At 41.9% G+C, this 22,708-nt stretch overlaps 1 protein-coding gene across 1 annotated transcript in view; it reads left to right on the top strand.

Moving 5' to 3' along the window:
• The window catches only part of SPIDR (scaffold protein involved in DNA repair), a 304,656-nt gene that overhangs the window by 84,046 nt on the left and 197,902 nt on the right, over positions 1 to 22,708 (top strand). Inside the window, exons 7-8 of the mRNA XM_075270511.1 lie at positions 2,493 to 2,593; positions 3,504 to 3,714. Of these exons, the coding sequence (XP_075126612.1) occupies positions 2,493 to 2,593; positions 3,504 to 3,714 (312 nt within the window). The remainder of the gene's footprint in view (positions 1 to 2,492; positions 2,594 to 3,503; positions 3,715 to 22,708) is intronic.

Raw genomic sequence — 22,708 nt, 5'->3', positions numbered from 1 at the left:
TTTGATGTGAGGATGGTGGGATTGTTCTGTGCATCCTGGTATTTTGGAGTCTTGTAGGAACAGCGTTCATTGCCTATTCCATATTCATATGTTGTTAATGATACATGGGTGCAGCTTACAGAACACAAGATATTGTAGGTTTACTTTCATGTAGGTAGAATACATTATCAGTGACATTTCTGCCAAATGGACTTGGCAATAAACTTTTAACTTGAGAAAATGCCAAATAAGCCTAAAATCACAAGGTAGAAATCCTTGAATAAATGTTTTTCCACCTCACATGTGGGAAGATCTGCCTTTAATTGTAGACACACGTGCCTGGTCAGGCCTATCTGGTCTTTAACCTTGCTTCACCTTGGGAGCTCTGGTGTGAGTAAACACACTCCATGTATAACATAAGTTACTGTCGGTGGTAGGGACAGAGTGCAGACCGTTGTACAAACCATCTGTATTTGCATTGATCTTGACTTTGGAGCAGTGAAACACTTCTTCTGATGAATCGCACTTCACCACCAGGCAGTCTAATAACTCAATCTGAACTTTCAAGATGTTGGAGAAGGTACATCTATCAATGCCAGTTTTCTTGTAGGAAGATTTCCTCTCTAAATAATTTTTCTACAGCTTACTGAACTCCATCATAATCTATGGAGGTGTCATGGTTGGACACATATGGAACCAGAATAAGAGAATCACTCCATGATCTTATGTTTAAGAATCAGTTTTGTCATGTACATGTAGAATAAAGGACTTGCCTGGGATTTAAAAAAAAAAAAAACGGCTCCATAACCCACGTCCATGGGTAGTGCATTGTGTTGCATCTCCGCTCCACTGTGGTGAATGGGGCCTGGCTGTACACTGAATTGCAGGTGATTACTGATATAATTGGAAATGAACTCTTGTATAAATGCTTGTTCCCAATTATCAGCCTGTCTAAACCTACAGTCAATCATCTGTGCTTGTTCATTGGCTGATCGCTTGCTTTCAAGACAGAAAATCATAGTTCACTGGCAGGATATCACCGTGTATGATAATAACTGTGCTGGCGGCGAACAATGAAAGTAGTGATTGTTTCTCCTGCATGTGCTCTTCATCAGCTCCTGTAATAGTCCACCGCAGGATGAGTGCTGAGTTGTCAGTATGATCAGCTATGGTTAAAAAAAATTAATAATAATAATAAAAATCTAATAAAGCCTTAACTTGGTGGACACTTGTTTGGCTATTTTTGGAAGAAGGGAGACTTGAATTTCTGATTGTACACAATGGATATACTGGAGGGAGTGACTCTGGACTCTTTTGTATGGTAGTGGGCCTGGAGGGAAAATGTCAACTCATAGCTGGTGTACATTTCTCACTTTATTTGTGCCAAATTTTCGGCGTAAATGTTTATAAATCTGTCAGAGCCAATGGTCCCTCCAGAAAACTGGCGAACAAGGTATAAAAAATATTCCCCATTGTTCAGAAAGAGCGATACAACAGACAGGGGGACTAGGTGTTACCACTATTTTAGCAGTCCTCCGATCCATTGTTCTGGTCTTCAGGTGGCCCAGAACAACAAAGAGGCAGCACTAGTGTAAACCTAGCATGACACATGAATATTTTGCTGCTGAGTTATTGTGCATAAAAATTTTATTGTAAGTCTGAGTTAAAAAAGGGTAAAATTTTTCCGGAGAATCGGGGCAACATGGTGTCTCAATGGTTAACACTGCAACCTAGCAGCGTTGGGGTCCTGGGTTCAAATCCCACCAGGAACAACATCTGCTAGGAGTTTGTATGTTCTCCCCATGTTTGTGTGGATTTCCTCCCATTCTACAAAAAACATACTGATAGGAAAACAATATATACATTGTGAGTCCTATATGGGGCTCACAATCTACAAAAGAAAATACCAGAAAATTGCTGTGTATTTTAAAATCTGCAGATTACGGGGTTTTTTTTTTTGGGGGGGGGGGAGGCTTTCCGAGAATAGGTTATTGTAATGTGAAATTTGGCAATTTTTGTGTTGAATCTAAGCTGAAATGTTGAAAAAAAAAAAAAAAAAAAAAAGAGAAAAGAAAATTATTATAATTTTATATACAAATATAGCAGGCATGAGAAATTTTACATTTTATTGTTTGATAACTTGATTAATAGGTAAAGAAAATAACCCAATATACACGAAAAGTTCATTACATTTATGTTCAATAGAGTTAGCGTTTGTTACATTTGTTTTTGTTAAGGCAGAAACAAAAGCTTGTGAAGCTTAAAATTAAGACAAGTCCATTTGGCACGTAAATGATATATTGTCTTAGTAAAACAAATTGTACATTTTATTACTTCTAAAGAGCTTCTTTGCTGTGCTCAAGTGTTTGAACAGTTCTGCAGAAAGTCATTTTTCTTCAATGTTTCCTTGAGGAGGATAGATAGTAAGTAGTCCCATGTGTATGTTTTATTCTGTCCTTTGGCAAAAATTAACGCAAACTTGGCCATATGGCACATTTTTGTATTCTCTGTAGGGGAGGCCTAGCTGAAAGGCTGAATCGTCTGCATAACAGAGAGAGGTCTGCCATTACATTTTGGAGGCACCAGAGAGAATCTGACTGCAGAATACCTTTAGGTAAGGCTTAGTGTGCTGCTGCCTTCTGCATTCGATACCGCACTTGTCATCAATCTTAGTATATTGGCAAAAAAATAAATCATGTGTTAAATTGGAATATTCTGGTTTGGATTAAGGTAACATTTAATAATCTAAAATCCATGATCTGTTGTGGCTTAGGTCCACATACAATATATGAAAGTTCTGTCATTTTGTGCTAAATTCTCAGGTTACACTGTTGCCCTTAAGCCTGACCCTAAATGGTCACTAAATGCTCCCCACCATCCACTACACTGACTTGTGTTAGAGTATGATAGACAAAAGGTGTCATTAATATTATAGCTCACAATAGAAGTCTATAGAGAGGGCAGAGGGGAGTGAGTAGGAGGCAGAGGCACAGAAGAGACTGCAGCCGCAAAAATATGTTTTTATCTTATTTTATTCTCATCTGTACAGGTCAGTACTTCTCTGTAATGCCCTGCATGAACCTGCTTAAGCTTCTGAGTATGTGAGAAAGGACACAGATTCTCCTTTGCTTTATGTTTGCAGTGTATGGCAGACATCATAGTAGATAGTCTCCCCCACCAGCCCAGGGAGAACTGAAAATTAAATAGAGAGCCTGCAGAGAAGAAAACTGCTGCAAACTAGAAGTATGCAAGCCATATAATAGCCAGAAATCGTATTATTCTTTACTTACACTGTACTATTGATTTATATAAAATTTGTTGAAAGGTTATGTGTGCTTTTAAAGGGAGTCTGTCCGGAACTAGGGTAGTCCCTAGTGAACTATAAGCACAGATAGCCTCCTAAAACTAGCAGGTGAAGACAACTTGCTATGGTGCCTGCTGTATACTACCTACTGTATTACACCCCTCTCATCCCATATGATTGCATATAAAATTTTTAACGTACCCTTATTGTTCCCTTCTAGGTGATAAATCAGGGACACTCATTCTAAAGGTATCGGAGGTTCATGAGGAGTGCTCTGTGCAGGTTGCACTTTGTGAGCTGTTGACAGACATTCAGAAAGATGAAAGCAATAGCCCTAAGGATACACCGAAGTTGAAAGCTTTGTTTGCTAGGCAAACTGCGGCACAGCTCAGACTGGGACCAGGTGATATCATCCATATCTATCCACCATGGTAAGTACAGTCTGTATGGCTGTATGTCATTTGTTTAAGTTATTTGTTGGTTTTAGACCGCTGACTACAGTTTGCCAATTTTAAGTGGGACAGACAGCGCTCTCCTCATAGGCGGGTGAGTTCACCTTTGCACGGCAACTGGCCGGATACCCTAGACAGTGCTACAAATTTTTTGATCTCAGTTTTGTAGACAGAAATGCTGAAAGCCATATGTATATTCAGAGGCATTAACTTGTGTTTGTCCGGTTTTACTAAGAAGATACTAAGAAACGTTTTGGGCCATAGAGCCCTTCCTCAGGCCTGTGTATTCATTGTATGTTCGCGCAGTGAAACAAGTATCAAGGTAAGGGACTGTGCAAGTAGATCCTGGCTGGAGTCTGAAGGGGACTGATAGTGTGTGACACGCAGTGCGCCATATTGTGTAAGGGCTTTGCCACTTCTCCAAGGAAGTAGGTGGCAATGTCTTCATTGCTCCAAAGAGCTGATTTGCTTATTGACTCACACATATCAACTTACCAGGGGAAAACACTGTTTGTTTTAAGTGACCATAATATGTATATATATATATATATATATATATATATATATATATATTATATTATATTATATATATAATATATTGTGGGGGTTCTGGTGACAGACTCCCTTTAAGTTTGGAATGTAGTCTAGAATCTGTACCGTATTTTCCGGACTATAAGGCGCACATAAAAACCTACGATTTCCTCAGAAATCGTAAGTGCGCCTTATAGTCCGGTGCGCCTTATATATGGATGGAAGTGGCGGCAAAGTCTGCGTTCCGCTTCCATACATACATAAAAGGCACCCTAAGGGTGCATTCACACTACGGAACGCCAGCGTGTATCACAGCCGTACACGCCGGCGTGACAGCAGGGCTGCCGGACACTTCCCATTCATTTCTATGGGAGCTGGCATGCGAGCGCTCCCCATATAAATGAATGGAAAAAAGCAGTCCATTCATTTCTATGGGGAGCGCTCGCATGCCGGCTCCCATAGAAATGAATGGGAAGTGTCCGGCAGCCCTGCTGTCACGCCGGCGTGAAACAGAACCCTGAAACAGAACGTGAAACTTACCGAGCGGTGCAGGGTAGGCGGGCGGGCATTCAGGCCTCCTCTTCCTCCAATGTCCTGACCACTTCCTCCGGCGCTCGCTAACTGATAATGGCCTGGGAGCATGCGCAATATCATAATGCTTCTACTACAGCTACTGCGCATGCGCCCAGGCCATTATCAGTTCGCGAGCGGTGGAGGAGGAGGACGGAACATCGGAGGAAGAGGAGGACTGAATGCCCGCCCACCCTGCACCGCTCGGTAAGTTTCACATTCTGTTTCAGGGTTTTATGTTAAAACGGGGGGGTAGTTTAATATAACTTTTACGGTTGGGCTCTATCAGCATGATTTTGCTGATAGAGCCCCTCCTCGCCTGCCGAGCGCTTCCAATAGAAGCGGCTGGCACGCGGGGGGTTAAGCGGCCGCTGGCAAAGTCTGCGTGCCGCCGCTTTCAATAACATATAATGCGCACCGGACTGCACCTTATAGTCCGGTGCGCCTTATATATGAACCGAGACGGACTATAAGGCGCTCATGGGCAATGCGCCTTATAGTCCAGTGCGCCTTATAGTCTGTAAAATACGGTAATTGTGAGGCGTCATCTATGGTCTCCTATGGTATCTGAATCAATTTTGTGGTCTTATCTGGCATCTTATATTGAAGGCGTTATCCAGCCATGTAAATTATCCTTACAGACTGCTAAGGCTGAGTTCACAGCTATTTTTTGTTCTTAGCTTTTCAGACTTGTCAAAAGATCAAAATAAAAAGGGAAAAAGTATCCAGCAAATATCTGTGGTCACCACATATCAATCTTTATGTTAGAGGTCTTAGGGAGGCATCAGTGGGTAGCAAACAGATGTAAAAATGTCTGCGGGCACTCTTAGCCCCACTTGGGTTGGGCGTTAATGTGCATTGCTGCAGAATATGCCGGTGCTATAAATTATAAAGAAATAAACAGCTTCAGAAAATCTCAGTTTAACTCATTATATGAGGAGCTTGTAGTTTTGAGAATGTATGGCATTGGATCTATAATGGGTTGTTACTTGTGAGTTTGGTTCTATATATTGTTATCATAAAGGAATAAACATAACTGCCCATGCTGAAAAATACATTTTTTATAACTGTAGATTATAGCAATTTTATGACTGTGTTTGTCCTGGCATGGATTTAATATAATCCTTTTGTTCTGGCACTCGAGCAATAATAAATTAGTATGTCCCTTAAATGTCAAGCACAAAATATGCATTTGGCTTCAGCATCAGAAGACAATGAAGGGGATACACTGGTGAGAGGAAAAAGACGAGACATTTAGCATCTGCTAGAGGGATTCTTTTTTTTTTTTAATATTATTATTGTTCTTTTCACCAAATAGAAGTTACTGTACTGTTTTAATCTTTCCCTGGTGCTGTGCCTATGTTTTTGCTTTGAAATTCATTATTATATTGGTTATCATACTCCATATTCTAGCAATGAGTAATTTTACGTTTCAGAATTTATTTATTTTTCTCTGTATAGGTCAGTATTGATTGGTAATCTTTAGAAGAATGTGCAAATATGTTTCCCAAGATGTAAATAGGCAAACACTGCCTCTGTATGCTGCCCTCTATGGGAAGCTCCCTTGCTGGGATACTGACGTGGCAAAATCCCGCATCATTGCAGCAAAGGCTTGTGGGAAAGTCGAGCATGATGTTCAAGGGAGCTTCCCATAGAGGGCAGCATACAAAGGCACTGTTTACCTATTTACATCTTGGGAAACATATTTGCATATTCTTCCCATGATCCCACACAGTGGAGTGAAAATGGCTTTGTAAGACTCCATATACCTACAAGGTGGTCTCTCCCTAAGGAGTGACAATATCCCCATAATCTGGTAATCTTTAGTAAACAGCCAGTTAGTAGCCATTTTATCCCTTTAAGGAAATAGCAGATTTTATTTTTTTGTGTTTTATCTTATTTTTCCTTTCCGCCTTTCAAAATCCATCACTTTTTAATTTTATACAGTGTACAGGGTTGTGTGAGAGCTTATATTTTGCAGTACAAATTGTAATTCCTGATCACATACTTCCATACTTGGAAGCTGGAAAAAATTAACTGGAAGAAAAATGCAATTGTTTTTAGTGTTCACAGAAAATGACATGTTAGGCTATATTCACATCTATGCTAGAGTTTCTGTTGGAGAATTGTCCACCTGACAGACTTTATTATAGTCAATGGGGCTTCTGGGGTCAGCGTATAACGGCTATTCGAGCATTCCTACTAGTGAGTTGTGTGAACTGAGTGTTACCTATATTAAATTTATTAATTTTTTTTCGTGATATAATGCCTTTGCAAAAGTGATACACTTTGGAAAACAACAGACATTTCTTTGGATTGCCATAGTGCAACATCCTAAACTTTTTGTTAAATTTGTGCATACACAGATGTGTAACAGGTCTTTTTTGCAGGGTAAGATAGGGTTCAGACTACCGTTGGTGTCTGCACAGAAGGTATCCATTTAAAAAAAAAAAACAAGAAAAAAAGGGCACCTATCATAACGGACACAGACGGACAGTAACTGATGGCTATCAGTTACTGTTCGATGCTCATAAACAAAAACGCACACTTGCACAATTGCTAGGCTACTATTGAGCTCTTCTACAATAGAGCTGAATAGTAATCTAGCATTGACAGGCTTGGGGTCCTTCAAAAGGCATCTGGCTGCCATGATAATAGAACTGAAAGTGAAACGAAAGAGTCTGAGGTTGTGATTAGAGATGAGCGAACAGTGTTCTATCGAACATCACTTGGCAAACTCCAAAAAAATTTGATTCCCCTCCCACCTTCCCTGGCGCTTTTTTTTGCACCAATAACAGCGCAGGGGAGGTGGGACAGGAACTACGACACCGGAGGCATCGAAAAAAATCGGAAAAAGTCATTGGCTGCCAAAATCAGGTGACCTCCATTTTAGACGAATAGTGGATTTCAAATCCGGGTCATATGAGAATGTGAACTTTGTGACTAAGAGACAGGGATAGCTGTACAGGCAGGGATAGCTAGGGATAACCTTTATTTAGGTAGGAATGTTATTAAAAATAACTTTTTGGGGCTCTATCGGGTGTGTAATTGTGATTTTTGTGACATAAACTTTTTCCAATAGGAATGCATTGGACAGCGCTGATTGGCCAGAGTACGGAACTCGACCAATCAGCGCTGGCTCTGCTGGAGGAGGCGGAGTCTAAGATCGCTCCACACCAGTCTCCATTCAGGTCCGACCTTAAACTCCGCCTCCTCCGGCAGAGCCACGCTGATTGGCCGAAGGCTGGCCAATGCATTCCTATGGGAATGCAGAGACTTAGCAGTGCTGAGCCAGTTCTGCTCAACTACACCGTGTGCCGGTCAGCCCATCTGATATAGCAGAGTCGAGTGTGCACACTCGGCTCTGCTACATCAGATGTAGCAGAGCCGAGGGTGCACTAGAACCCTTATGCACACTCGGCTCTGCTACATCAGATGGCTCTGCCTTGGCCAGCCTTCGGCCAATCAGCGCTGGCTCTGCCGGTGGAGGCGGAGTCTAAGGTCGGACCTGAATGGAGACTGGTGTGGAGCGATCTTAGACTCCGCCTCCTCCAGCAGAGCCAGCGCTGATTGGTCGAATTCCGTACTCTGGCCAATCAGCGCTGGCCAATGCATTCCTATGGATTCCTATATCCACACTCGGCTCTGCTCTGTGCCGGTCAGCCCATCTAATATAGCAGAGCCGAGTGTGCACATCTGATGTAGCAGAGCCGAGTGTGCACACTCGGCTCTGCTACATCTGATGTGCCGGTCAGCCCATCTGATATAGCAGAGCCGAGTGTGCACATCTGATGTAGCAGAGCCGAGTGTGCACACTCGGCTCTGCTACATCTGATGTGCCGGTCAGCCCATCTGATATAGCAGAGCCGAGTGTGCACACTCGGCTCTGCTACATCTGATGTAGCAGAGCCGAGTGTGCCGGACAGCCCATCTGATATAGCAGAGCCGAGTGTGCACACTCGGCTCTGCTATATCAGATGTGCTGACCGGCACTCGGTGTAGTTGAGCAGAACTGGCTCAGCACTGCTAAGTCTCTGCATTCCCATAGGAATGCATTGGCCAGCCTTCGGCCAATCAGCGCTGGCTCTGCCGGAGGAGTCTAAGGTCGGACCTGAATGGAGACTGGTGTGGAGCAATCTTAGACTCCGCCTCCTCCAGCAGAGCCAGCGCTGATAGGTCGAATTCCGTACTCTGGCCAATCAGCGCTGGCCAATACATTCCTATGGGGAAATGTTAGCTTGCGAAAATCGCAAGCTGACAGGGATTTCCATGAAATAAAGTGATTTATATGCCCCCAGACATGCTTCCCCTGCTGTCCCAGTGTCATTCCAGGGTGTTGGTATCATTTCCTGGGGTGTCATAGTGGACTTGGTGACCCTCCAGACACGGATTTGGGTTTCCCCCTTAACGAGTATATGTTCCCCATAGACTATAATGTGGTTCGAAACCCGTTCGAACACTCGAACAGTGAGCGGCTGTTCGAATCGAATTTCGAACCTCGAACATTTTAGTGTTCGCTCATCTCTAGTTGTGATGTACACATCATGAGAGTGGTTAAATACCCGTGATCAGACACATGTCTGTTCATGGGTAATGTCACAGGGTTTTTCCTGACAGGCACCATATTTTAAACCACATCGTCTACTATACTACTGGGTACTGCGTTCTTAAGGGCACTTGTTAAGAACAAGTTGTGCTATTAAGGATTCTTATTTCCTATCCACAGGGACACGTAGCCCCTAAATTCTATATATTTTTGCTAATTTGTCCCAATTTTGCTCGGATATTTTAAACATTCAAATGTCAATGTACATTAGAGAGATCTTTATATACTTAGGCCTGTATCCTTAAAGAGGTTGTCCATGCAATTTTTTTTAAATTTTAAATATTGCGGGGCAGGTGAAAAAAAACAAACCATACTTACCTGTCCTCGGTACTCCGCTGTCCTCCCAGTGCAGTTCGATCCTTCTGCTCCAGCATCCTCTCACGGGTCTCTTCCTGAGTTTCGGTGAAGCTGGTGATTGGCCTCAGCGGTCACATGACTGAGACTTCCACCACACGTCAACACTGGACCAAGAAGACTGGAATGTGCTGGGAGGCATCGGAGCACCTAGAAAAGGGTTGTTTTTTTTGTTTTTTTCCACTTCCCCTGGCATATTTAAATAATAAATGTATGTATAATCAAGTTCTATTAAGGATTTTCAAAATGTAAAATACAAAACAAAACAAACAGGAAAAAACAATAAACAAGGCACGCAGGCCACATACAACAAGGACGGGCAAGGGGACAACCCTTGAACAATGTAAATAATAAATTTAATGTCCATTTTTGCCTGGAAAACCCCTTTAATAAGGGAACATCCTCTACTCCTGGGGGATTTAATCAGCATCATTATAGACTCTAGATTCTTTACTGTAAGATCAGTGAGACTATGGAGCGCTTCACAACAGAGCATTATGCTGGATCAAAATGGGTCTAGATGACTTTTTTTTTTTTTTAAAAAAAAACCCTCATGTAGCAAAGTGTAACCTCACCTGTCCCCGCTGCTCTGATGTCTCATGGTGTGATCCAGACCTGCTGCTCCGATTTATTTCTTCATCCTTAGTTGTGACATCTCAGGTCCCTTTAATTAGGCCACCGATTGGCCTCAAAGGCCTAAGGAAAGTACTCAGGTACATCACTGGTAGTGACGCCCCGAGTCCTTCACAAATTGATTCTCTTCACAGCCTACACAGACAAGTCTGCAAATTGTTAATGTGATGAAAAGACTGAGGAATCTGCAAATCTCTCAGTTTACAATGTAAGGAAAGTCTTCTTTGTACGTGAATCTACTTCTGGCTGCTTGTGTGATTATACATAGGATATTATTAGAGACAGCAGCAGCTTTACTGACTGAGCTCATAGGTTTATTTTTTTCTTGTGTTTTATCTGCTCTATTGCTTGCATTTGCCCTGTATTTTACAGTTCATTGTTCCTGGATCTCCAATTTTACGGTCAGTTGGACAATGAATAATAGCAAACAGCGACATGGAATTGTTGCAAAAAATATATTATATTAAATTGTATAATTTCACATTATACAAACAATAACATTTATTTGTTGAAACTGGATAACCTCTTTAAAACCGTTTTTAGCCTTGCTATGACTCTCTATGTAAAGGATTTTTGCTGTATCATACTGTTATGGGGAGTTATGCAATATGCAGGGCTTTCCTTTTACATTATGTATTATGTTTTGCTAACCAGTGATTTAGTCTGCACACTGCCGCTCCATGCAATGTCTATGGAATACCAAAGATAGCCGAGTACCGTGCCCTATAGAGCTTATGAGGTGCACTAGTGTGTATTCTCGACTGCCACTCCTTTCCCAAGGGGAGCACAAGACTTCTGCTCTGTTGATCGGTGGGGTTCCCAGTGGTTGAACCCCGCAAGCCATTCCCTGGCACCTTTCTGACCACACAGTCAGGAAATTTTGAGAATCCCTTATAAAATGTGTAGTCGGTATACTGGACTCATCTCATTTTCAGATTGTGTGTTTGTTTGGTAACAGTGATAAAATGTATTTTACCTGATAAGGTCAGTCTCTTAGCTCCACAGTGGATAATTTCTTTTTCAGTCATATAAATGCAGTTTCTAGTGAACTTCTGATATGTCCCTATCCATGAAATATGTGAATGTGAAGGGCCTCTCCTTGAAATCCTCCAGCACTTCTAAATGAGGAAATTCCATGCATTTTCCATTGACAGATAGCACTGACGAGTAGTTGTCTACTGACGTCAAATGTGGAGGAAGGAGAGCAGCATTCTTGACTGCTGCAAAATCTCGGAGCACACTCCAAAAATTCTGACATATCCCAGCTTGACTCTGGCCTGCACTGCAATCTGACATCTCCGCACACACGGTGGCCTGGAATCCAGAGGCAAATTTTTTTTAAAAAATATCTTTTTACTTCAGACTGGAATTAATAAATCAGTGTACAGACGTGAGGTGTGTGCAGCAAATAGAGACCATAGTTATTGTAACTCGGAGTAGGAATTTTGTTTACTCCACCTGTACTTTATAATAATAGTAGTAAAAATATATTTTAGGCTGGGGCCCCATGTGCCGTAAACACTGTGGTTTGGTGTATCCCATCCACTCATTGCGGAGAAATAAGCGCAGTGGACATGCTGTGATTTGCACAACTGTTGTGGTTGATAATGATAATAATAAAAACTTTATTTATATCGCACAACATATTCCATAGCACTTTACAAATCAGAGGACACATGAACAGACATTACAATGTAACAAAGAAATATACATATCAAACAATAGGAGTGAGGGCCCTGCTCACAAGAGCTTACAATCTATGAGGAGATAGGGGGACACAAGGGGTCAGAGGGCTTGTTTGTTACAATGGTGGAGCTATCTTTTAATAGAAAAGGTTATGTAACTGAAGCTGTATGAACCTGTGACCAGCCAGTATCTGTGAATAAACAGATACTAAGTGCAAGGAGTGCGGGGTAACTTCTAGATGGAGAGGACAGGATCTAAGGAACAGAGGAGGAAGAATAAAAATCTTCCATCTGATTGGAGCTACATCGGAGAACCGCTGAACCTTGCTGCACACTCAGCTCTGCTGAATCAGAGATGCACTGAATCCTACTGCACACTCAGCTCTGCTGCACACTCAGCTCTGTTGAGAGGCAGCAGAGCTGAGTGTGCAGCAGGGTTCAGCGCACACTCAGCTCTGCTACATCTCTGATGCAACAGAGCTGAGTGTGCAGCAGGGTTCAGTGCACACTCAGCTCTGCAACATCTCTGATGCAGCATAGCTGAGTATGCAGCAGGGTTAACATCTTCGGTGTAGCAGTGCTGACCGTGCGCTCAGCTCGGCTGCATCTCCAGTGTAGCCGTGCTGGGAGCGCACGGCCAGCACTGCTACATCTCGGCATAGGAATGCATTGACCAGCTTTGATTGGCCGAATGCCATACAGAGTACAGCATTCGGCCACTCAACGCTGGTTCTGCTGGAGGAGGCAGATTCTAAGATCGGTCCACAGCAGTTTCCATTCTGGTCCGATATTAGACTCCGCCTCCTCACAGACGAGCCTCCGGCAGAACCAGCGTTGATTGGCCGATTGCTATACTCTGTATGGCATTCGGCCAATCAACGCTGGACAATGCATTCCTATGGGAAAAAGTCAGCTTGCAATCCCGACATAATACAGGTACTTGGGCTTGTTAGATGCCCCCCGGCATGCTTCCCCTGCTGTCCCAGTTGCATTCCAGGGTGTTGGCATCATTTCCTGGGGTGTCATAGTGGACTTGGTGACTCTCCTGAGTTGATGTGTGACTTCCCCTGAAACAAAACTTTTTTCCACATAGACTATAATGGGGTTCGATATTTGTTCGAATAGTCGAATATTGAGGGGCTATTCGAAACGAATATCGAATATTTTACTGTTCGCTCATCTCTAATTACCACCTAATTCAAACTCTATGGGATTGCCTGGAATAACCTACTGCAGGCCTTGACTATCTTCATCATAGACTTTCACTTGATCAGCATTGTGTAGGCATGGTCATTTTTTCATTCAGACGAGGGCCATGTAACCCCGCTTCTGCAAATTCTGCAAGTAGCTAGCTAGGCAAAGTAAAATCTGCACTTGTTGCCACCACGGTTTTCCCCCGCGTCACTCTTTGCTGTTGTCTGCTTTGTGGGGCTTTACCCTCAAGGTGTTCTCACTTATGGCATAGCCACATGATCTTCCATAAATGTTTGAAGGATATTTTTCAAACCCACACCTATTTCCAGAATGGGGATCCCCTCATTCGCCTCTCTAGCTGGTGATGTCGCCCAAGCGAATGGAGGGTTGGCCACTCATCTATGGCTCTTTGTTCACTTCTGTAGAAATTCTGAAAATAGCCAAGCATATAGTTCAGGGCTCGTTCACATCTGCGCCCGGTCTCCGTTCTACAGGTTTCCGTTTCCCGCACAAAACAGAGGCAGGATATGGAAACCTGCAGGACTCTTTCCCACCCATTCATTTGAATGGGTGAGAAAGCTGTCCGGCCGTGAGCGGCGGTGAGTGTTTTATGCTCTCCGCCGCAAAACCGTTTTTTAAAATCCGGACACAGAGTACTGCATGTCCGACTGTGTCCGGATTAAAAAACCCGGTTTCGCTCACGGCCGGACCTGGTCTGTGGTTTCCGTCTTCTTGCATGCAGAAGACAGAAACCACAGAACGGAGACCCGAACGCAGGTGTGAACCTAGCGTAAATGGTAAGAGCCAGCAGCAGCCTCTCCACTTACTGTGACCATTACATCAGTGGGACAGGTGCAGGTCCTAGAGGGCTGGGATAGGTGAAGATGAAGGATATTCTATAAATGTCTATGGTGAGACAACCCCTTTATTGAGAGTTTTTACATATTATTACATTTTTAGGTAAAAATTTTTACACTGATTTATAATATATATATATATATATATATATATATATATATATATATATATTACTTGCAGCTGCCACTAAAGGGGGCATGTTACTCTATTATTGAATTCAATGTATAACCATATGCAGTAAGCTGCTAAAGCAGTCAGCATGGTGATCAGCTGGTAATGTTCGCTCAGTGTTTAGCAGTGTTGTCTTGCAGTGCTGAGGTCCTGGGTTCGAATCCAGCCAAGGACAACCTCTCTCCAGCTCTCTCCATGTTTACATGAGTTCTCTGATTTCCTTCCATTCTCCAAATACATACTGATAGAGTATTTAGCTTGTGAGCCGAACTTGAGAGAGTGAATGATGAAAATATCTGTAAAGGGCTACAGAATATGCTGGCGCTATGTAAAGGGAGAAAATGCGCTGTGTCAGTTTTCACATAGATTTTCTTCACATAGCATATGGATACGTTTTCTTATAGTTTCATCCACTTTTCTGCTATTGTAATATGCTGCAGTTTAAAAATCTGCAGTGTATATGCCACATGTGAACATACCCTAACTGTCGCAGGACTGGGTTCTATATGCCATTGACTGCTTGCAATCCAGTTACTTTCTTTTTTTATTTATAGAATAGTGGTTTCTAACAGTTTAACCTCTGTTTTGTTAAAGGACAAAAAAATAAAATAAACCATTGACACTTCTATTTTTGTAAGCATTCTTACTTTGCAGCATTTTTTCCACACATTCCTAACCATTTTACTCTATGATAAGTTAAAGAGACATCCCCAATGCCTGATATAGCACTAGCGAGAGAATAAAACACATTTCTGACAATAGTTTATTTTTGTCAATTAACAAAATGAATGAAGAAAAGAGAAATCTAAATGACTTCAATCGTTCATGTGCCTTCAAAACAGCAGCAATTCTTCTAGGTACACTTGCAGACAGTTTTGGAGGAACTTTGCAGGGAGGTTGTTCTAAATTTTTTGGATAACTAAGCCCAAATTTTCTGTAGATGTAGGCTTGTTCAAATCCTTCTGTCTCTTCACATTATCCCAGACAGACTGGATAATATTGAGATCAGGGCTTTGTTGGGGTCATACCTTCAAGACTCCTTCTCACACCAAGTATTGAGTTCATTTAGATCTCTTTCTTTGTTCACTTCATTTTATTAGTTAACAAAAGCAAACTATTAACACTCTTATTTTTTTTTTAAAGGATTCTTACGTTGTAGCATTTCGTTTTAGGATAGGGAAGTCGTATCTGTTTTGGTACACATACACTATGGTTCGCCATAGATACCGATATGGTTTAAAAGGAATCCTGCTCGGATGAATCAGAAAGAGCGCAGAGTCAAGTCAGGAAGTGAGACTTTAATTCTCCATACTTCTCTCCAAAATGACTGAAGGACAGGCCCAGAAAACATCAAGTCACCCACCGCTTGGCCACATTGCCACTCTCAGCCATTTATGCCATAGGCCTACCTAAAACTTTTCACACGACCATGCCAAAGCTGGACTGAGGCTTTTGTGGCGGAGTCAGCATTCCATGTGCCATCTTTTTTCACTGGCCCGTTGACTTTCAGTGGGAGGGTTGAGTCTGTGAAAATGGAGTACTGTTTCTGTTCTGTGTTAAAGTATCATGGATCACAGGCAGTGCTCGGCCATAAAGTCCTTTCCTATGAATATAGAGCCTAAATTGTCTGTCTTCCTGCAATATACCACAATTCTGCTGTGCTAAATTGCTTGCAGTATATCCGCTTTTTGTATGGCAGAGCACAATGCACCCATTTATGTGCACTGACTGCTCATTGTTTAGCTGCTTAACTTAGAAATCAAGTTTAGTGTGAACTCAGTAACAGTTTCTCCTCTCAAAATTGCTTTATCTTTTGGAATTTCCAGGGTTTAAATGCAGAAGTTAAAGATCTGCAAGTGTCAGATCTGTGACAAAATTCACAATGAATAATAGTTGTATGTTTTTTTGCATATTGATTGGACATTGTAGCTGCCTTTTAGTTCCAAAATTCCTACTAAATAGTAGAAAATTTCAGTTTTCAATAATAATTGTTGCTTCTAACAACATTATATTATTTCGATATACATAGTTACATAGTAGATGAGATTAGATGAAGACATCAGTACAAGATTGAGTTGAATGACTTATAGGGGTTTTGTAATTACAAACAAGAATATGGGATAAATGTCAGATTACTGAGGGTCCAACTGCTGAGATCTCACATGATCACAAATATGGGTACCAAAAAATCCCCTGCATCCTCCACGTGAATGAAGCACCTTACATTGTGCTGGACTGTTACAATCTGATATTGACAAACTATCTATAGGCTAGCTTCACATCTACGTCAGAGTCTCTTTTTTTTCTTTTTGAGCCCCTTAAAGGCATCACAATCTACATTTTTTTCCTATCAGTATGACTTTGTAGAATGGGAGGAAATCCACACAAACACGGGGAGAACATACAAACTCCTTGCAGATGTTGGTCCTGGTGGGATTCGAACCCAGGACTCCAGTGCTACAAGGCCGCAGTGCTAACCACTGAGCCACCGTGTTTCCCCCTACGTCAGAGTCTCTGACGAAATTCTGCTTCAAATTCAATTAGAAATTTTTTTAGAATAGAACCATGAAGTTAAAGGGTTACTACCATCTTAACAAATCGCTGCTGAGATTGGAATATCTCTTCCTAAGTCCCAAGTGTGGGACTTGAGGGAACAGCCAAGATATGTTGCTCTACGCTGTTTCTGCAGCTCTTAGGCTGGTCTTACACGACTGTAGATTTGCACCGCAAATGGTCCACAATTGCGGGTTCAAAATTGCGGACCATTTACGGTCCCATGATTTTCTATGAGGCCTCTTACACGATCGTAGATTTTGTCAGTGGTGTGGCATGCCGCAACCGTGGTCTGGACAGTATACCGCATGTCTGTAATGGCCGTGCTTTTATGGCACAGCACATAAGGTCCAATAGAAGTCTATGGGCACGTGCATTTTTGCGGATATACACTGAACATACATCAGTGTATATCCGCAATTGCGGATATCAACATGTGTGTTTTGTGGTGTGTTTTGTTTTTTGCGGATCCGCATAATACTGATACACACGGAACGTTGCGGATGCACTTTGCGGATGTCTACGGAATTAATTTTTAAAGTTAAATTTGTGTTGCGGATCCGCAAATTACGGACTGCAAAACCCACTACGGTCGTGTAAGACCAGCCTTATAGAGGTAAAGGCAGTGTACAGCAGTATTGTTCACTAGAGATGAGCGAACAGTGAAATTTTCGATATTCGTTTCGAATAGCCCCTCAGTATTCAATTATTCGAACGAATATCAAACCCCATTATAGTCTATGGGGAAAAAAGATTTGTTTCAGGGGAAACCACTCTTCGACTCAGGAGAGTCACCAAGTCCACTATGACACCTCAGCAAATGAGGACAACACCTCTGGAATGCAACTGGGACAGCAGGGAAGCATGCCTGGATGCATCTAACATGCCCAAGTATCTGTATTACTCCACTAATTATGCGGGAGCTGACTTTTTCCCATGGGAATGCATTGACCAGCGTTGATAGGCTGAATGCCATACAGAGTACAGTATTCGGCCAATCAACTCTGGTTCTCCTGGAGGCTCGTCTGTGAGGAGGCGGAGTGTAAGATCGGTCCACAGCAGTCTCAAATGTGGTCCGATCTTAGGTATAGCAACGTTGACACAGCTCTGCTACATCTCAGATGTAGCAGAGCTGTGCGCTAATCTCTGCTATACCTGAGATGCAGCAGAGCTGGCCGTGCACTGAACACTGCTACACCTGAGATGCAGCAGAGCTGGCCTTGCGCTGAGCTCTGCTACACCTGAAATGCAGCAGAGCTGGCCGTGCGCTGAGCTCTGCTACACCTGAGATGCAGCAGAGCAGGCCGTGCGCTGAACTCTGCTACACATGAGATGAAGCAGAGCTGGCCGAGCGCTGAGCTCTGCTACACCTGAGATGCAGCAGAGCAGGCCGTGCGCTGAACTCTGCTACACATGAGATGAAGCAGAGCTGGCCGAGCGCTGATCTCTGCTACACCTGAGATGTAGCAGTGCTGTGCGCTCAACGCTGCTACATCTGAGATGTAGCAGCGCTTTGTCAACTCTGCTATACCTGAGATGTAGCAGTGCAGTGTCAACTCTGCTACATCTGAGATCGGACCACAATGGAGACAGCTGTGGACCGATCTTAGACTCTGCCTCCTCCTGCAGAACCAGCAATGATTGGCCAAATGCTGTTCACTGTATGGTATTCGGCCAATCAACGCTGGTCAATGTATTCCTATGAGAAAAAGTCAGCTCCCGCATTTCGCAAACTGACAGGGATCCCGACTAGCATATAATGGGCTGCCACAAGATAGAGCCCCAAAGAGCTGTTTGAGTAACATTCCTACCTAAATAAAGGTAATCCCTAGCTAATCCTGCCAGTATATCTATCTCTGTCTCACAGTCACATAGTTCACAGTCTCATATGAACCGAATGGAGGTCACCTGATTTAGCCAGCCAATTAATTTTTATGATGCCTACTTTGTCGTAGTTCCTGTCCCACCTCCCCTGCACAGTTATTGGTGCAAAAAAAGCGCCAGGGAAGGTGGGAGGGGATACAAATTTTTAGTGCGTTTGCCGTGTGATATTCAATTGGAATCGAATACCTCGAGCAGCCTGATATTCGATCGAATACCAATTTGATCGAACGACATTCGCTCATCTCTACTGTTCACCTTTTTATTCAGGGTAAGTTCACACAAAGAAATCTGCCACGGTCTTTGGGGGTGGATTACACCCAGAATCATATGCTATTGTTTTCAATGGGAAGCAGAAATTGCAGCAGGATCCTGAAAAAATGATATGATATGCTTGATATGGCTGCAGATTTCGTGGGCCTAGACTGAACATCAGTGTCCCATTGCGGATAGACCACGGCAGCAAAGGAAGAGGAATTCCTCTTCCTTTTCCACTGTGGGAACTTACCCTTATGGGAACCTGTCACCTTGAAAATGTTATGTAATCTACAAGCAGTGTGTTGTAGAGCAGAAGCTGACCAGACTGATATATAGTTTTGTGGGGAAATATTCAGTATAATGTGTCATTTATTTGTTTATTTCTCTGTTCTCTCTATACTTGGAAGCACTAATTGAGTCCAGTGGGCGGTCCTAACAGTGACTGACAGCCATCTATATATGCACATCATTGTTAGGACCGCCCAATGGACTCAATTAGTGCTTCCAAGTATAGAAAGAAAAAAAAAGACATGAATGAATAAAGGACAAGTTATACTGAATTTTTTCCCACAAAACTATATATATATCATATCAATCTGCTCAGCTCCTACTGCTCTATTATATGATATCTGGAGATTAGACTGTATTTTCATGGTGACAAGTTCCCTTTAGGCCAGCCCTAGGCATCAATATTTAGCAGCGGGTACTCCTACCTCACCAGTGATATGCAGAGATGTGAAAACCCCTTTAAATAATAAAATAAATCTACAATAGATTTTGTAGTTCCATATTGCACTACTCTCTTCTACTTGAGAGCCGCAGATTTTTCAGTATTTAATTTTAGATCTAAATGTAGAAGAAAACATTGCATAATTTCAGTTCAGGGCAAGATAAGCAAAGAAAGTATTTAGAAAGCTACTTGCTATTTTGGGTAGATTTAATGTCTATCATAACATTTAGTTAGCTCATACAATTGACTGTTATTTCAGATCTTCATCACCTTTTATATGTTTTTTTTTGTTTTTTTTTTAAAGCACTTAAAAGTTGGGCTCACATCTGTCTTGTAGATTCCAGCAAATAAATAAATAAAAAAAAAAAGTTATAGATACTACTGTACATCGGATACCGATTAGAGACACTCTGATCCATTGGGATCATTGTAATCTCAGTGAAGATGTAAACCAAGTCCTAAAGGGGATCTCTACCCAAAAATTTATTTTTCATACCGATGACCTGTCCACAGAATAGGCCATCAGTATGTGACCTGTGGGAGCCCGGCACCTGGATCCCGCACAGATCAGAGAATCAGTATGAAAATTCTATATGATGCAAGAAACCCTTTAAAGATATTGGCGTCAGTAACTACTATGTGCGGGGTTCTTCAACTTGCTCTTCCTCAATTTGTTTTTTTTATTACGTTGATTTCTTTTAGTCATAAACTTTTTTTTTTTTTTTATTACCCAGATCTGCCAGATGGTAATGTTCCTTATGTCTTATTACTTGTGGTCATTGGGGTTTTCCCATCGTTTACATCATGTCCTCTTAGGACAGTAGGACTGGTTCTATGGCTAAGTTTAATCATTATATGTACTATTATTGTAGGTAGAGTAGTCTATAAAATATTTTTATAGATATGTATCAGTAAGTGATTACGCAGCTTATATAGTATGTAGTTAACTCTTAATAATTGTCTCTCACCACAAGGCAACTTCACTCTCCCTATGTGCAGGACTAATCTAATCTCGGCATAAAAACTGGATGCATTAGAAGTACAATTATTAGCCTGATGATGATTGTTATTTTCTTCACTGTATGGTTATCATTGGAACATGATGAAGATATCTTAAAGAGGTATTCTGGTAATAATAATGATTCAGTTGATAGGGGCTAATAATAAATAATAATAATAATAACAGTTATTTTGTGCTAACTGTTATTTTGATGGAGTCGAACTATTATGACAACTACCGTTCATGAGAACGAGCCCCCCCCCTTGTACAAATGGAGTAGCAGTCGTCCATACATGCCGAGTACAGTGCTCAGCAAATTTTGGCAGTTCAGTAAAAATGAATGGAGCAGCAGTGCATGTGCACACCGCACCATTTGTACTGAGGGACACCCATTATCTTGATTGGTGAATATCCTAATAGTCTAGCAGTTATCCCCTAACCACTTGTTCTTACCAGAATACATCTTAAAAATAAGATGTTGTCTAATAAATTAGTGTTTCCCGTCTCTCTTACTTTCCCCTAAGATGTTTACTGTCAGGACACCCAATTTATAGCTACCCACTAGAGACTGTAAACTTCTGTTGGCCTGAAAATGCATGTAAAAGTATACAAAATAGAATGATTAAACTCTATTTGTCACTTATCAGTGTTCAAGGGGTTGTCCAAGACTAGATTGTGATGTTCTATCCTTGTGATGGGTCATCAATTTCAGATCAGCTATTGTGGCCACCAGATCTGCCTAGTGTATGGAGCCAGAAACAGATGCCTGTACTCTGTTTGAAGGTGATGTCGCGATTTTGTTTTTCAGCTCCAAAGATGTCAGTGTATCTACCAAACCGACTGTAATAGTATGTGAGAGAGACTGCATATGCTATACTACTGATACTTAAAGAGGACCTCTTCCCCTCTCCTGTCTGTTTTAGTACTTGTACTCTCCATGCAATTACATTTTCTCATCGCTCTGTGTCCTACCATTGTTCTGTTATACCGTATAAGTTAATAAATAAGGTGACAACTGTGTGACTAGCCAGAACCCCATCCACTTTGCAAGTACGCTGCGTTTTTGCAGCATAGAGCCCCAGCCTAAAGATGAACAGTTTTGTTTTATTTTTTTATTTTTCACAATATAGGACAGGATATTCTGTGGGCAGGTTTACCAAATTCTAATAGTACAATTCCACAAAAGACGTAAGGAGGAAAATTATAAAAACGAGTCTTCTTTAAAGTGACTGATGGTCAGATGTCATCTTAACCCTTCCATTTTGGCAGTAAGGGAAGACATAAGTATCCCCGGCAGGCACACTGCTGTTATATCACAAGGATTTAGTCCGGCTGGAGCCTGGAATTTCCACAGGGCTCTGACTGATGGGAGGGAGGAATTCTGCCCTGACGTCAGCAGCTGCTCCTGGGATTGTTTTGCATTTCTCTTCCTGGCAGTGCTTAGGCTGCTTCCAGCAAGAATCAGAAACGCGTTGCTTATGTGGGGGAGTGGGGGGGAAACAGTGAGAGGCTAAAGAACAGTTTATTAAAGAAAGGAAAAGAAAGTTTTGTGGGGGAGGGACCTCCATTAAAACGTCAGACTGTAAATCCAAACCAGATGTCAGGACATTCTGATGCTGCACGAATGGTGAATAAATGTGTTTGAACACAAGCCATCTCAGCTTTAATCTTCTTACTCACTATGTAAAAACAGATTTAGCAGGAGGGCTCTTTCTTAAATGTCGCTCTTTTCCTGTTGTAAAATGGAAACTTTTCTATTCTTCCTAATGTGGCCATGATAATTTAGTATACAATTCTTTGCACAGTATGACTAACGCTTCCTCCATTGGTTTGCCATTTACTGACCTGCCATATCCTCATTAAACATATTGACGGTGATTTATTTTGACAGTAGTCAGTTTGTATTGAAATGTCAAAGTGCGCGAGGGCCAGGTATAGTTAAAGAGGTT

The sequence above is a fragment of the Leptodactylus fuscus genome, chromosome 4 (genome assembly GCF_031893055.1).
Source record: "Leptodactylus fuscus isolate aLepFus1 chromosome 4, aLepFus1.hap2, whole genome shotgun sequence".
Classification (NCBI taxonomy): domain Eukaryota; kingdom Metazoa; phylum Chordata; class Amphibia; order Anura; family Leptodactylidae; genus Leptodactylus; species Leptodactylus fuscus.
The sequence above is the reverse complement of the archived record's forward strand: the minus strand, read 5'-3'. Positions and strand labels throughout refer to the sequence as shown.